This window comes from Chiloscyllium plagiosum, chromosome 51, assembly GCF_004010195.1.
Source record: "Chiloscyllium plagiosum isolate BGI_BamShark_2017 chromosome 51, ASM401019v2, whole genome shotgun sequence".
Lineage (NCBI taxonomy): Eukaryota > Metazoa > Chordata > Chondrichthyes > Orectolobiformes > Hemiscylliidae > Chiloscyllium > Chiloscyllium plagiosum.
Genome location: NC_057760.1, coordinates 3191409 through 3203247, shown reverse-complemented (window position 1 = coordinate 3203247; position 11839 = coordinate 3191409). Strand labels below are relative to the sequence as shown.

The window sequence follows — 11839 nt, the reverse complement described above, 5'->3', positions numbered from 1 at the left end:
CTTCGACAGGAGCCCGGCATGTCTGGGAGGGTCCAAACATGACCTGAATGTGGCAGTCAAACTGGAAGCACTTTCAAAAGACTGAAGGGCTCTGAGTAGGTTATGCAAGCCCCAGGACAAAAGGACTGATTCAGACAGGAGTCACTGTCATATTACACACTGCTGAAATGTTCCAACAAGGCAAGACTTTGGTCATGTGCTGCTTTAAATATGGCAATTGATCAAGAAAATAAATTTGTTTGCCTTGCAATTTCAATTATCTCTATCATGTGAAATAAATCAGAACAGAAAGCATCTATTTAGCTCATCACTCCTATACTAGTTGTTAGAAAGAATTGTTCGATTTGTCATACTCTCCCCAAGTCCTGCAAACCTACCATTTTAAGGATTTATTCAATTTCCTTTAAAATATTATTTGTAAATCTGCTCATCCAGGCAGATTACAACAACTGACCGCATGAAAGTCATCTCCCCTTTCACTTTTAAATTTGTGTCCTTTGGTTTCTGGGTCTTCTGCTTGTTTTCCCCCATATACTCTGTTGAAATCCCTTGTAGTTTTGAAGACCTCACTAATCTCAGGTTCTCTAGTTTCTTAAAGTGACACAGCTGCCTCATAAAAGCTTCTTGAGCATTGAACTTCCTCCCTGGGTGGTGATCCAAATGTGTGAATCAAAACAGTGTGTTGGTAAGGTTTGACTGTTGGGTCCTCAACCCATTTTCATCCAGTGTCCAGTTAGAGTGCAGGAGACTGACTTGATTTTTCTCTTCACGATCCTGAGTGTTAAAGTAACTGTAGCTCCTCGGGTAAGATAGATCAAAGGCAATCCAAAACAATTAAGATAAGGGGCATAGCCAGCAATGGATGGTCCACAGTTCTTTATTTATTTTGTTACAGCTTGGAGTAGATCTTTGCCATTGAGAGGCCTCTTTCTTTAAATATAATACAAAACAGCTAAAATTCAGACACACTACAATTGTACTCTATTATATCTGAAACTATACAGATAACCTCCATCTATCACCGGGTTTTACACAGACAGACAACAAGGCAGCAAGGAATAGTCGCACAACTGCACAAAAACAGTTACACGCTCACACATACTAGTTTCTAAATCTATAGCATTCACAAGTCTGAACAAACCTCTCACCAGAGAATTAAAACGAGACGCAGAGTAGAAAAATATTTGGCGATTGACAATGGATCACTCCTTACAACAGCCACAGAGCCACTGATTGTCACCACATCGGCCTACTGTTAAGTGAGCACCATGGGTCGAGACAGGTACAGGAAAGGGAGACACAAGGAGTGAGGGATGGAAAAGGGAAAGGAGTTTCAACTTGTAATAAGATTCTGATTTTAATATTTCATTTGTAAATGATGACCAGACTCAAAGGGCTCAGTTAGTGTGCTTAGGTTCATTAATTGGGTCTGGTTAGGAATTAACCAGTGACTGTGATGATTCTATCACTTCCCGCACACCAAGCCAGCCACAACCCTTTACTCCTTTGCCCCTCAACACATCTCTCTCACACACACACACATACTCTCCAGTAATCACCAGTTTCAAATTGGAAGGAATAAATTCTCCCTGTGCTTCCCCATCGTACCCAACAGCCCTGTGCTTCACCCTCGGACTTGATTATTGTATTGAATCTAACTGGGTAAGGTTACTCTGGACAGCTACACTAAAAATTGCACAAACTCTGCCTCATACCAGTAAATGAAAAATTGGATCACTGTACAGATCACATGATTAGGGCCTAGCAAACTATGCCTCAGGATTGAGCCTGGAATCTCAACCACACAGTATTTACACTTTGAGAATAATCCAGGAAATACATACATAACACTGCCATTCCTGAGCTTACATGGCAGATGATTTGTGCTCTGGGGGTTGTCAGGTTATTCTACTCTATGGGTTCTGTGCTCCTCCTACACCTTGTACCACTGTGGTCTGTACAGTGAGATTTGTGTACACAAATACCAGAAGGGTTTATTTACATCTGCAGGAGTTGGTAATGAGTTCTATAGAGTTTCATTTCTTGTCCACATGGGAAAACATACAAAAACAATATGAAAGAACGGAGGAAGATGAGTCACAGTGTCTACATCTACAGGGGCTCTGGCTGAAGCCAGACTCACTGCAGCACCTGGCCACGAGTCTCTGGGAGTTTTAGAGCCAGGTAACTGCCCAATGCCAGGGCAACAGAGGCCAATATGATGGGCACTGCTCTGGTGACCCCCACAAAGGATTGGAATATACTGATGCCCAGTACGGCCGCCAGCTTACACAGAGCATTGAGAAATCCGAAGGCTGTGGTCCTAGCAGAATAAAAAAAACACTGATTTAATTAACAGAAAACAGGGCAAAAGAAAACAGAATCAACACAGCTCGAACCATCACGAAAACCAACCTCCCACCCGTGGACTCCATCAACACTTCTTATTGCTGTGGAAAGGCTGCCAACATCAAAGATTCCTCCCACCCTGGTAATGCTCTCTTCCAACCTCTCCATCAGGCAGAAGATACAGAAACTTAAACACATGTACCAACAACTTTGCTGTCTCATTAGAGAGAGAGAAGACTGGTGGTGATTTAACATGAGGGCCACCATACCTCAGGTAAGGGGAGAGTCCTTCAGGGTAACCTCAGCCAGTGATGGGAATTGAACCCACGCTATTGGCATCATACGCTTCACAAACCAGCTATCCAGCCAACTGAGCTAAACCAATCCAAGGGAGGGGTGCAGCCCATGGTTGACAAAGAAAAGGTAGAGGTAACATTACCAGGAAACCAGCACCCTTGCAAGAGACTGACTCATACCGCTTATCAGATGGATAGAGCTCCACTGTAATGACATCGAGTGCGTTCCATGAAGCAATGCTGACTCCCCCGAATAGACAGAGCAGTGCGATCATTGCAGACTCATTATTACCAAAGGACACAAAGAAACAGCTGATGCAGGAGAGTGTGCTGGAGCCAGCTAGCGGTAGGGGGAAAAAAGATTAGAGAGAGAAAAGTTATTACACACTACAAAGCTCAAGAAAATCTATCATCTGGATTATGGTATGGCACAGTTATATGGTATAACTTGACTGGCTAGGACAGGGCTAGCAGTAAGGTGTAAGGAGGCACTTACACATCAATCAAAACATCTGGAGCCCTGAAGAATGAGACACAATTCCATATACCTCATTTACTACTGCTGCCACTCACCCAGCATCCTAAGCCGACCGATCTTGTCCAAGAGAAGAGCAGACACTATGTTTCCAGGCAGTACAGCTAGAGATCCCAGGAAGCTAACAAAGTAGATCATGTAGGCATTGTTATCATCGCTGAAGTCAAGCTGACAGCCCTCCTTACTGTGCAAGAACGTACTGTTTATCAGACGGCAGCCCATCAACTTATAGTCAAAGAAATCTGTATAAACAATAACAGTTCATCAGCATGACATCGCAAGGACATTCTAACTCTCCAGACAACTGACAATCCAGTTCCCCCACTTCACCCTACATCTGAGTACTAATCAGGAGCAGATCCTCTAATTAAACTTCCAGCCCCGAACATACATATATTCCCCATTCAAGCACAGTGAGTCCACTCAGAGACACTGTCCATAGCACGCTGTTCCAATTAATATTGGGAAGAGCTTCAGACAGCCTACTTTCTGACAGATGCCCATAGGTTCCCCTTGATAATACAAACAAGCTCTCACCATTTAACACAGTTACATGGAGTGGAAGTGAGAGCAGTTGGTAGTAACAAGCACAAGACATGCAGCTAGTAAACCTGTATTGTAGAAGAGTGTTGAGATAAAGGTGCAGTTCTTGAAGAAACTGTTACTCGAGGTAATGTCTTCAAAATAACATTCTTCAAACAGGGAGTCCTCGAATATCACTGATTTCAGCTTCATCCCAATAAATCTGTCCAAGGTAACAAGAAAATAATATCATAATTATCTCTTAATGCTGTGCTTTCAGCATGAAAATTGTTCTAACTCCTCTGTGAGCATAGGGAGAGTGAGAGACAAGACCTTGGTGTGAGTGAGGGATCCCAAGCAACATTGCAGCCTAGCTGCCTCTGAGCTTGTGACCCCTAAATTCCAGCTCACAGACCCTGCATGGGGGTTGTAAGATGGACTTTTGAAGCCTTGCCCTGAAAGGACAGTTTTAAGATTTTCATACCAAACCAAGCATAGACGGGTAATGTCAAACAGATCCGCAATGTGTAAATGAATGGTAAGATAATCCACACCGTAAGGACTGGGAACATCTGATCTCTAATCTCAGCTCACATAGAGATCAACTAGAGTTTCCAATCTGATTCCCAGCTTCACATCTGGTGAGGCCATAACATTAGGTGGAGTGTGATGCCTGCTCAACTCCATTGCTTTCCCTGTCCCTCGGAGTGGATCCGTCTGGAAGACAACCCGTGCCCACAGCTATAGGGAAGGTTGTGCTTCCATTAAGACTCTAATATTACACCTAGGACTCTCCGTGTCTTTTATGTAATTTTGTGGGCACTCACTTGTCGTTGTAGTAATCACCATTCTTGTGAATTTGATTTTCAAGTGTAAAGTTAAAGGTGAAATGTTCAACCTTCTCCTTGTAGAAGACTTTAGTGCGTGAGGAGTACTCCATCATCTGCAAATGTTTGATCATGTCCGGGAACCACACTGTCAGACCATAGTAACTGAAGAACACAGAGCTTGTATCAGAAGGCTGTGTGGCAACCACACTCCGATTGTATTTCAGAAACATCAGTTTGGTTACAGAGTAAAAGCTTTCTCTACATTGTTCCAATCAACCTCACCCAGAACAAGTATAGTGCAGGTTAGATATGGAGTAAATTCATCCTATGCTTTCCCCATCCAAACACTCCCAGAATAGACACAGTATGGGGTTATATGCAGAAGAAACTCTCTCTACTATTTTAAACTGAAAGTAAAGTTCCCTTGACACTGTCCCCATCAAACACTCCTGGGACAGTGATAGCACAGGGTGAGATACAGAGTAAAGCTACCTCTACACTCTCCCCTGTCAAACCCTCTCGGAACAGGGACAGCACAAGATTAGATAAATAGTGAAGCTACCTCTACTTTTTAAAACTATAAATAAATAGAAATAAAACTTCCTTAACACTGTCCCAGTCAACACTCACAATTCGGGTAAGGCACAGGGTTAGTTACACTAAAACACCCTTTATACTATCTCCCTCCTGCACCCCTACTCCCCAGAAACAACATACACTCACAGGATGGGGAAAGCATGGGGTCAGATACAGAATAAAGCTCATTCTACACTTCTCAAATACTCCCAGGACATTAACAACAGAATAAACTCCTCTTTTAAACTGAAAGTAAAGCTACCTTGATGCTGTCCCTATCAAACACTCCCAGGACAGGGACAGCACAAGATAGATACAAAGTAAAGCTGCCTCCTTTCTCAACTAAAAGTCAAGCTCTCTGCCTATCCTATCAAACACTGCCAGGGCAGGTACACCACAAGTTTAGAGACAGAGTAAAGATTCCTTTACCTGTACCATCAAATATTGTCAGAGCAGGAACAGAATGGGGTTAGATAGAGAATACAGCTTTCTCTACACTGTTCCCATCAAACATTCTCAAGGTTTGATACAGAATAAAGCTCTCTCTATACTGCCCTCATCAAACACTGTCAGGACAGGGACAGCACATCGTCAGATACAAAGTGTCACAAAGCTTGTTCCTTTTTTCTCTAAAAGTTGTTCGTTGGCTCAAGGAGACTCTGTCCTTGATTTTTTTCAGAGGGGTAATTAACTGGGCCAGGCTCCGATCAGTCAGGTTTGGCACAGAGATGAAAAGGATTTTGAGAGGCCTTTTGTTTATATGTAAGCAGATGAGACTTCAGGCCAAAGTGGACATGTTTTAGAAGTGACCTGGAATAAGAAAGGGGAATGGTCAGCTCTCTAGCTGAACTGAGCAGTTTTAGTTCAGTCTGACCTGGTGAAGAGTTAAACAGGGAACTGTGTGGAAATCCTCTCTCTTCTGCCCTACAACTTCAACCTGTAAGCATATGTTCCATTTATACTGGTTTTTAAAGGCAGTTTGCTTATTGTGATTGGGTTGTGCATATTCGGAACAGCATAATTAAGTCTAATTGGATAGGCTGAGTTCTGGAGGGGTTCTTTATTCGGTTCTTTGTGTTTCATTGTATAATTTTGTGAATAAATCTTTCTGTTTTAAAATCAAGCAGTCAACCTAGCTAACTCAATCCGGGTAATTATCACTGCACACCTACTGAAACAAATGGCAAAGTTAAAGTCTGAGCTGCTTGCTTAAAAATGTTTTGAGTGGTCTGGCTTAGTCCATAGCAAAAGTAAAGTTCCTGCTATACCATCCCCATCAGACACTCCTATGAAAAGTATAGCATGGATTTAGATATAAACTCCTTCTCCTTCTTCCTCCACACCCCGTCAAACACACAGTCTGCCAGGACTGAATAACAAACCAACCTAAAGGCCATTGTGAACCAAACTGCCATCATAAGGAATGTTGTACGGCGGTACTGGATTGAGAAACACTGCAGGAAGTTGCTCCGAACCTGCACAAACAGACAGTAAATGAATGAATGCGTTGCTGTCAATCCAATGCACAACCTTATTTCCCTGCTTTACCTTTATCTGTGTGCCACACCCCATAGGAGGGAAATTCTAATGATACATGCGCTTCCTGGCTGCATGATGTATAATTATGTCTGAGGATGTATACCTGCTGAAAGATGTTGGTGAAGCGGACTAGCCAGCGTCGGTACCAAGTGCCTGTATCTGACTGGATCTCGATCAGTTCATCCAGCTGTTTGGGGGTTTTAATGTGCGTTACCTGTGGAAACACAAACAATCAGCATTGAGCAAAGACATAGTGCAGCTCAATAAAACTACTCATAATTAACTTTACTGCAGTGTTCAAAACCTTCTATGGCAATGTATATGCAAAGGATGCAGGAGAGCTAACCAGTGAATAAACTAACAACTGACACGCAGAATAACATATCAAACCACAGCATAACCTTCATTCAAAGGGAACAAAATGATTGTGAAGCTTAAGAAAAATTGTCACATTTAATTTATCATATGAAATGTGACTATAGATGAATAAATCTGCAGATCAGATAACAATCATCACTTAACTTGCAACTGTTCACTGAGACTCTTCAGGACCTACAAGACAAATTCCGGAATGGGCTGCACTTTTTCTGGATTAGGGCAGCTGCTACAATACTCCAGGAGTTCAACAACATCCAAGAAAGATGGCCTGTTTGATTAGCAGCACAAACCCTGGGTTAGACAGCAAGGAGAAATTAGCCAGGGTTCCTCGTCCTGATCATTGTCCAATGACCCCGGATAAGAGAGAGAGGTTAAATCAGCTAGAGCTTCTGCTCATGATAGACAATAATAGACAATAGGTGCAGGAGTAGGCCATTCAGCCCTTCGAGCCTGCACCGCCATTCAATATGATCAAGGCTAATCATTCCTAATCAGTATCCTCTTCCTGCCTTATCTCCATAACCCTTGATTCCACTATCTTTGAGAGCTCTATCCAACTCTTTCTTAAATTAATCCAGAGACTGGGCCTCCACTGCCCTCTGGGGCAGAGCATTCCTCATCTCTGTCCTAAATGGTCTACCCCGTATTTTTAAGCTGTGTCCTCTGGTTCGGCACTTACCCATCAGCGGAAACATGTTTCCTGCTGCCAGAGTGACCAATCCTTTCATAATCTTATATGTCTCAATCAGATCCCCTCTCAGTCTTCTAAACTCAAGGGTATACAAGCCCAGTCGCAGATCAATATCCAATGATCTGGAATTTAGAGAGGAGGGAAATCTCTATGCAGTGACTAGTTTATTAAAGAAAGCTAGCCTTGCCACAACCTGAAAAGCCTATCATTAACTCAAAGTTCAGTGAGTTGTGACCAAATCAAGATACTCACAGAGAAGACCCGTTCCGGGAAGCCTTTGGCCCTCATGTTGATGTCATGAACCTGTTTGAGAATCATCCAGCCCTCATCGTGTTTGCCATTCTGTCAGAAGATAGATAGAGCAGGTCACTCTGCTGGAATAATCTGCAAACTTTTCAGACTAATCAGATTTGTCACTGTCTCTCTCTGTCGGGTAGTTCCTCTAATGTGAGCAGTGCTGACACCTTTCCAGGCGTGAACTACTTGGATCCAAATACTAGCAGTTCCAATATCACAGCAATAAACTCAAGACAGAGACTCATACAGCATCTCATTCCACATCACATTATGAAGGAAATACAACTCTCATTTCCAGTCAAGGAAGGTACAGCACAGGGTGAAATACAGAGTAAAACTGCCTTGACTCTTTTAAACAAAGTAAAGCTTACTCTACACAGTCCCCATCAAACACTCGCAGGACAAGTACATCGTGGGGTTACGTACAGAAAAACATTCTGTCTACTCTTTTAAACTGAAAGTAAAACTCTTAGTTTTTTAAACTGGAAGTAAAGAGCTCTCTACAGTGTCCCCATCAGACACTCCAGGACAGGGAGAGCACAGCTTTTGGAACAGAGTTAAGCCTTCTCTGCAGTATCCTCATCAAACACTCAGTATGGGGACAGCATGGGATTAGATACAGAGTAAAGCTCTCTAAATTAATGAAAATCTTCTGCCAGCCTTGTGCCTGTGGGTCGTGTTGAGGATTGTAAGCAAGCATGTAGTGAAAGAGGGGAAACAGTGGTAGTTACCTCTAGGTAGAAGCGAGGACTCTCAGGCATGAAGTTGAGGGCCACAATCGCAAAGACGGAAGGAAAGGCACAGACAAGAACAAAGACTCGCCAACTGTGGAACTGGTATGCTGATCCCATCTGGAAACTCCAGCCTGGAGGGAAAGGGAAGGAAAGGGAGAGGTGGGGGATGGAGGAGAGTGATTGAATTGAGACCGTGCAGGAAATTAAGAGAATTGGATGAGGACAGGATATGGGGATGGAACAAGATGGGAAGGGAAAGGATAGTGACAGGAAGGATGGGAAAGAGAGCAGTATGTGACATTAACACAAATAAAAGAGAACAGAAGTGTTGATATGAGATTAAAAACCCAATATAAAGGAAGATTGTAGCATGAAATAAGCAGGGTAAGTAGATCAGAGGTAGGGGCGAAATGATAGAGGAAGTTCAGAGAAAAGAGTGTGACACAGTGTTACACAGAAGGGCTGAGTTACAATATTGCTGCATTTTATGAGGGTTCAATGATTTAGTGCAAACCAGTCCTTACCTTCGGTAACGTTCAAGCAGCAGTGAGCCTGACGTCGGTGGTGGGCAAGTTGTTGGAGGGAATCCTGAGGGACAGGATGTACATGTATTTGGAAAGGCAAGGACTGATAAGGGATAGTCAACATGACTTTGTGCATGGGAAACCATGTCTCACAAACTTGATTGAGTTTTTTGAAGAAGTAACATGGAGGATTAATGAGGGCAGAGTGGTGGACATGATCTATATGGAAGGTAAAAACAATGACTGCAGATGCTGGAAACCAGATTCTGGATCAATGGTGCTGGAAGAGCTCAGCAGTTCAGGCAGCATCCGAGGAGCTTCAGCAAAATCGACGTTTCGGGCAAAAGCCCTTAATCAGGAATAAAGCTGGACTTCAGTAAGGCGTTCGACAAGGTTCACCATGGAAGACTGGTTAGCAAGGTTAGGTCTTATTGAATATAGGGAGAGCTAGCCATTTGAATACAGAACTGGCTCAAAGGTAGAAGACAGAGGGTGATAATGGAGGATTGTTTTTCAGACTGGAGGCCTGTGACCAGTGGAGTGCCACAAGGATCGGTGCTGGGTCCACTATTTTTCACCATTTATATAAATGGTTTGGATGTGAACATAAGAGGTACAGTTAGTAAGTTTGCAGATGACACCAAAATTGGAGGTGTAGTGGACAGCGAAGAGGGTTACCTCAGATTACAACGGGACCTTGATCAGATGGGCCAATGGGCTGAGAAGTGGCAGATGGAGTTTAATTTAGATAAATGTGAGGTGCTCCATTTTGGGAAAGCAAATCTTAGCAGGACTTATACACTTAATGGTAAGGTCCTAGGGAGTGTTGCTGAACAAAGAGACCTCTTGAAAGGGTTCAGAAAAGATTTACAAGGATGTTGCCAGGGTTGGAGGATTTGAGCATAGGGAGAGGTTGAATTGGCTGGGGCTGTTTTCCCTGGAGCATCGAAGGCTGAGGGGTGACCTTATAGAGGTCTATAAAATCATGAGAGGCATGGATAGGATAAATAGAAAAGGTCTTTTCCCTGGGGTCGAGGAGTCCAGAACTAGAGGACATAGGTTTAGGGTGAGAGGGCAAAGATATAAAAGAGACCTAAGGAGCAGCTTTTTCATGCAGAGGATGGTACGTGTATGGAATGAGCTGCCAGAGGAAGTGGTGGAGGTTGGTACAATTGCAACATTTAAAAGGCATTTGGATGGGTATATGAATAGGAAGGGTTTGGAAGGATATGAGCCGGGTGCTGGCAGGTAGGACTAGATTGAGTTGGGATATCTGGTCGGCATGGACGGGTTGGAACGAAGGGTCTATTTCCATGCTGTACATCAGTGGGTCAGTGTAATATATCAGTATTAATTAGTTTCCCAGCACCAGTACAGAATGGGATTTGGTAGAGTAATGCTTCCTCTCCATTGTCCCCATTGAACACTCCTAGCACTTGTATAGTATGTGGTTACATACAGAGTAAAACCTCTTTGATGTTGTCCCCATCAAACATTCCCCCATATGAGACCAGCACAATTTATCTGTATTAAACACACTGGTGGTGCACCTGTTATTTGAGAACCGTGCTGGAATTTCACACCTAGTTTTAGATTAGATTCCCTACAGTATGGAAACAGGCCCTTCAGCCCAACAAATCCACACTGATCCTTCGAAGAGCAACCCACTCAGACCCATTCCCCTACATTTACCCCTAACTAATGCACCTAATACTGTGGGCAATTTAGCATGGCCAATTCACCTAACCTGCACATCTTTGGACTATGGGAGGAAACTATGGGAGGAAACCCACGCAGACACGGGGAGAATGTGCAAACTCCACACAGACAATCGGCCGAGGCTGGAATCGAATCTGGGACCCTGGTGCTGTGAGACAGCAGTGCTAACCACTGAGTCACCGTGCCGCCATGTTTTAGACACAATGATTATGATATTGGCCTTGAACTCCCTGCATTATTGTCTGGTCCTTGACCCATCCTCAGTACTCCATCCCAGGTTGACTTGATATTTGTTGTGTAGCTCTTGCACCTGACTTTGATGCCCTTACCGTAGTGAGGGATGATGGCCCATGCCATCGCTGAGGCATAAATTCCTCCGATCATCCAGAACAGGCAAAGCCAGCTCAGGTGCTCCCCTCGCTTCTCCTGGGCGAGGAACTCCGAGAAGTAAGAAAACACAATGGGAATAGAACCACCAATTCTAGAGCAAGTGAATGAAAAAGGCTTGGTTACACACCACAATCTTACTTCAGTTGTTGGTAAAGTGTTGGAAAAGGTTATAAGAGATAGGATTTATAATCATCTAGAAAAGAATAATTTGATTAGGGAAAGTCAGCAAGGTTTTGTGAAGGGTAGGTCGTGCCTAAACAAACCTTATTGAGTTCTTTGAGAAGGTGACCAAACACGTAGATGAGAGTAAACCGGTTGATGTGGTGTATATGGATTTCAGCAAGGCATTCAATAAGGTTCCCCACAGTAGGCTATTATACAAAATGCAGAGGAATGGGATTGTGGGAGATATAGCAGTTTGGATCAGTAATTGGCTTGCTGAAAGAAAACAGAGGGTTA

General features: G+C 43.3%; 1 protein-coding gene across 2 annotated transcripts in view; it reads right to left on the bottom strand.

The window, feature by feature from the left end:
* Nucleotides 1–2139: 2139 nt before the first annotated feature.
* LOC122544729 (synaptic vesicle glycoprotein 2A-like) overlaps nt 2140–11839 on the bottom strand; it is a 29846-nt gene continuing 20146 nt past the window's right edge. The window contains exons 4-13 of one of the 2 annotated variants that reach the window (XM_043684029.1): nt 11320–11471; nt 8745–8878; nt 7969–8058; nt 6751–6861; nt 6495–6583; nt 4530–4694; nt 3792–3925; nt 3219–3422; nt 2826–2985; nt 2140–2323 (exon numbers count right to left, since the gene is read on the bottom strand). In XM_043684029.1, coding sequence (XP_043539964.1) covers nt 2140–2323; nt 2826–2985; nt 3219–3422; nt 3792–3925; nt 4530–4694; nt 6495–6583; nt 6751–6861; nt 7969–8058; nt 8745–8878; nt 11320–11471 — 1423 coding nt within the window. Of the gene's footprint in view, nt 2324–2825; nt 2986–3218; nt 3423–3791; nt 3926–4529; nt 4695–6494; nt 6584–6750; nt 6862–7968; nt 8059–8744; nt 8879–11319; nt 11472–11839 lie in introns of those variants that run through there. The other variant, XM_043684030.1, reaches the window with a different exon arrangement.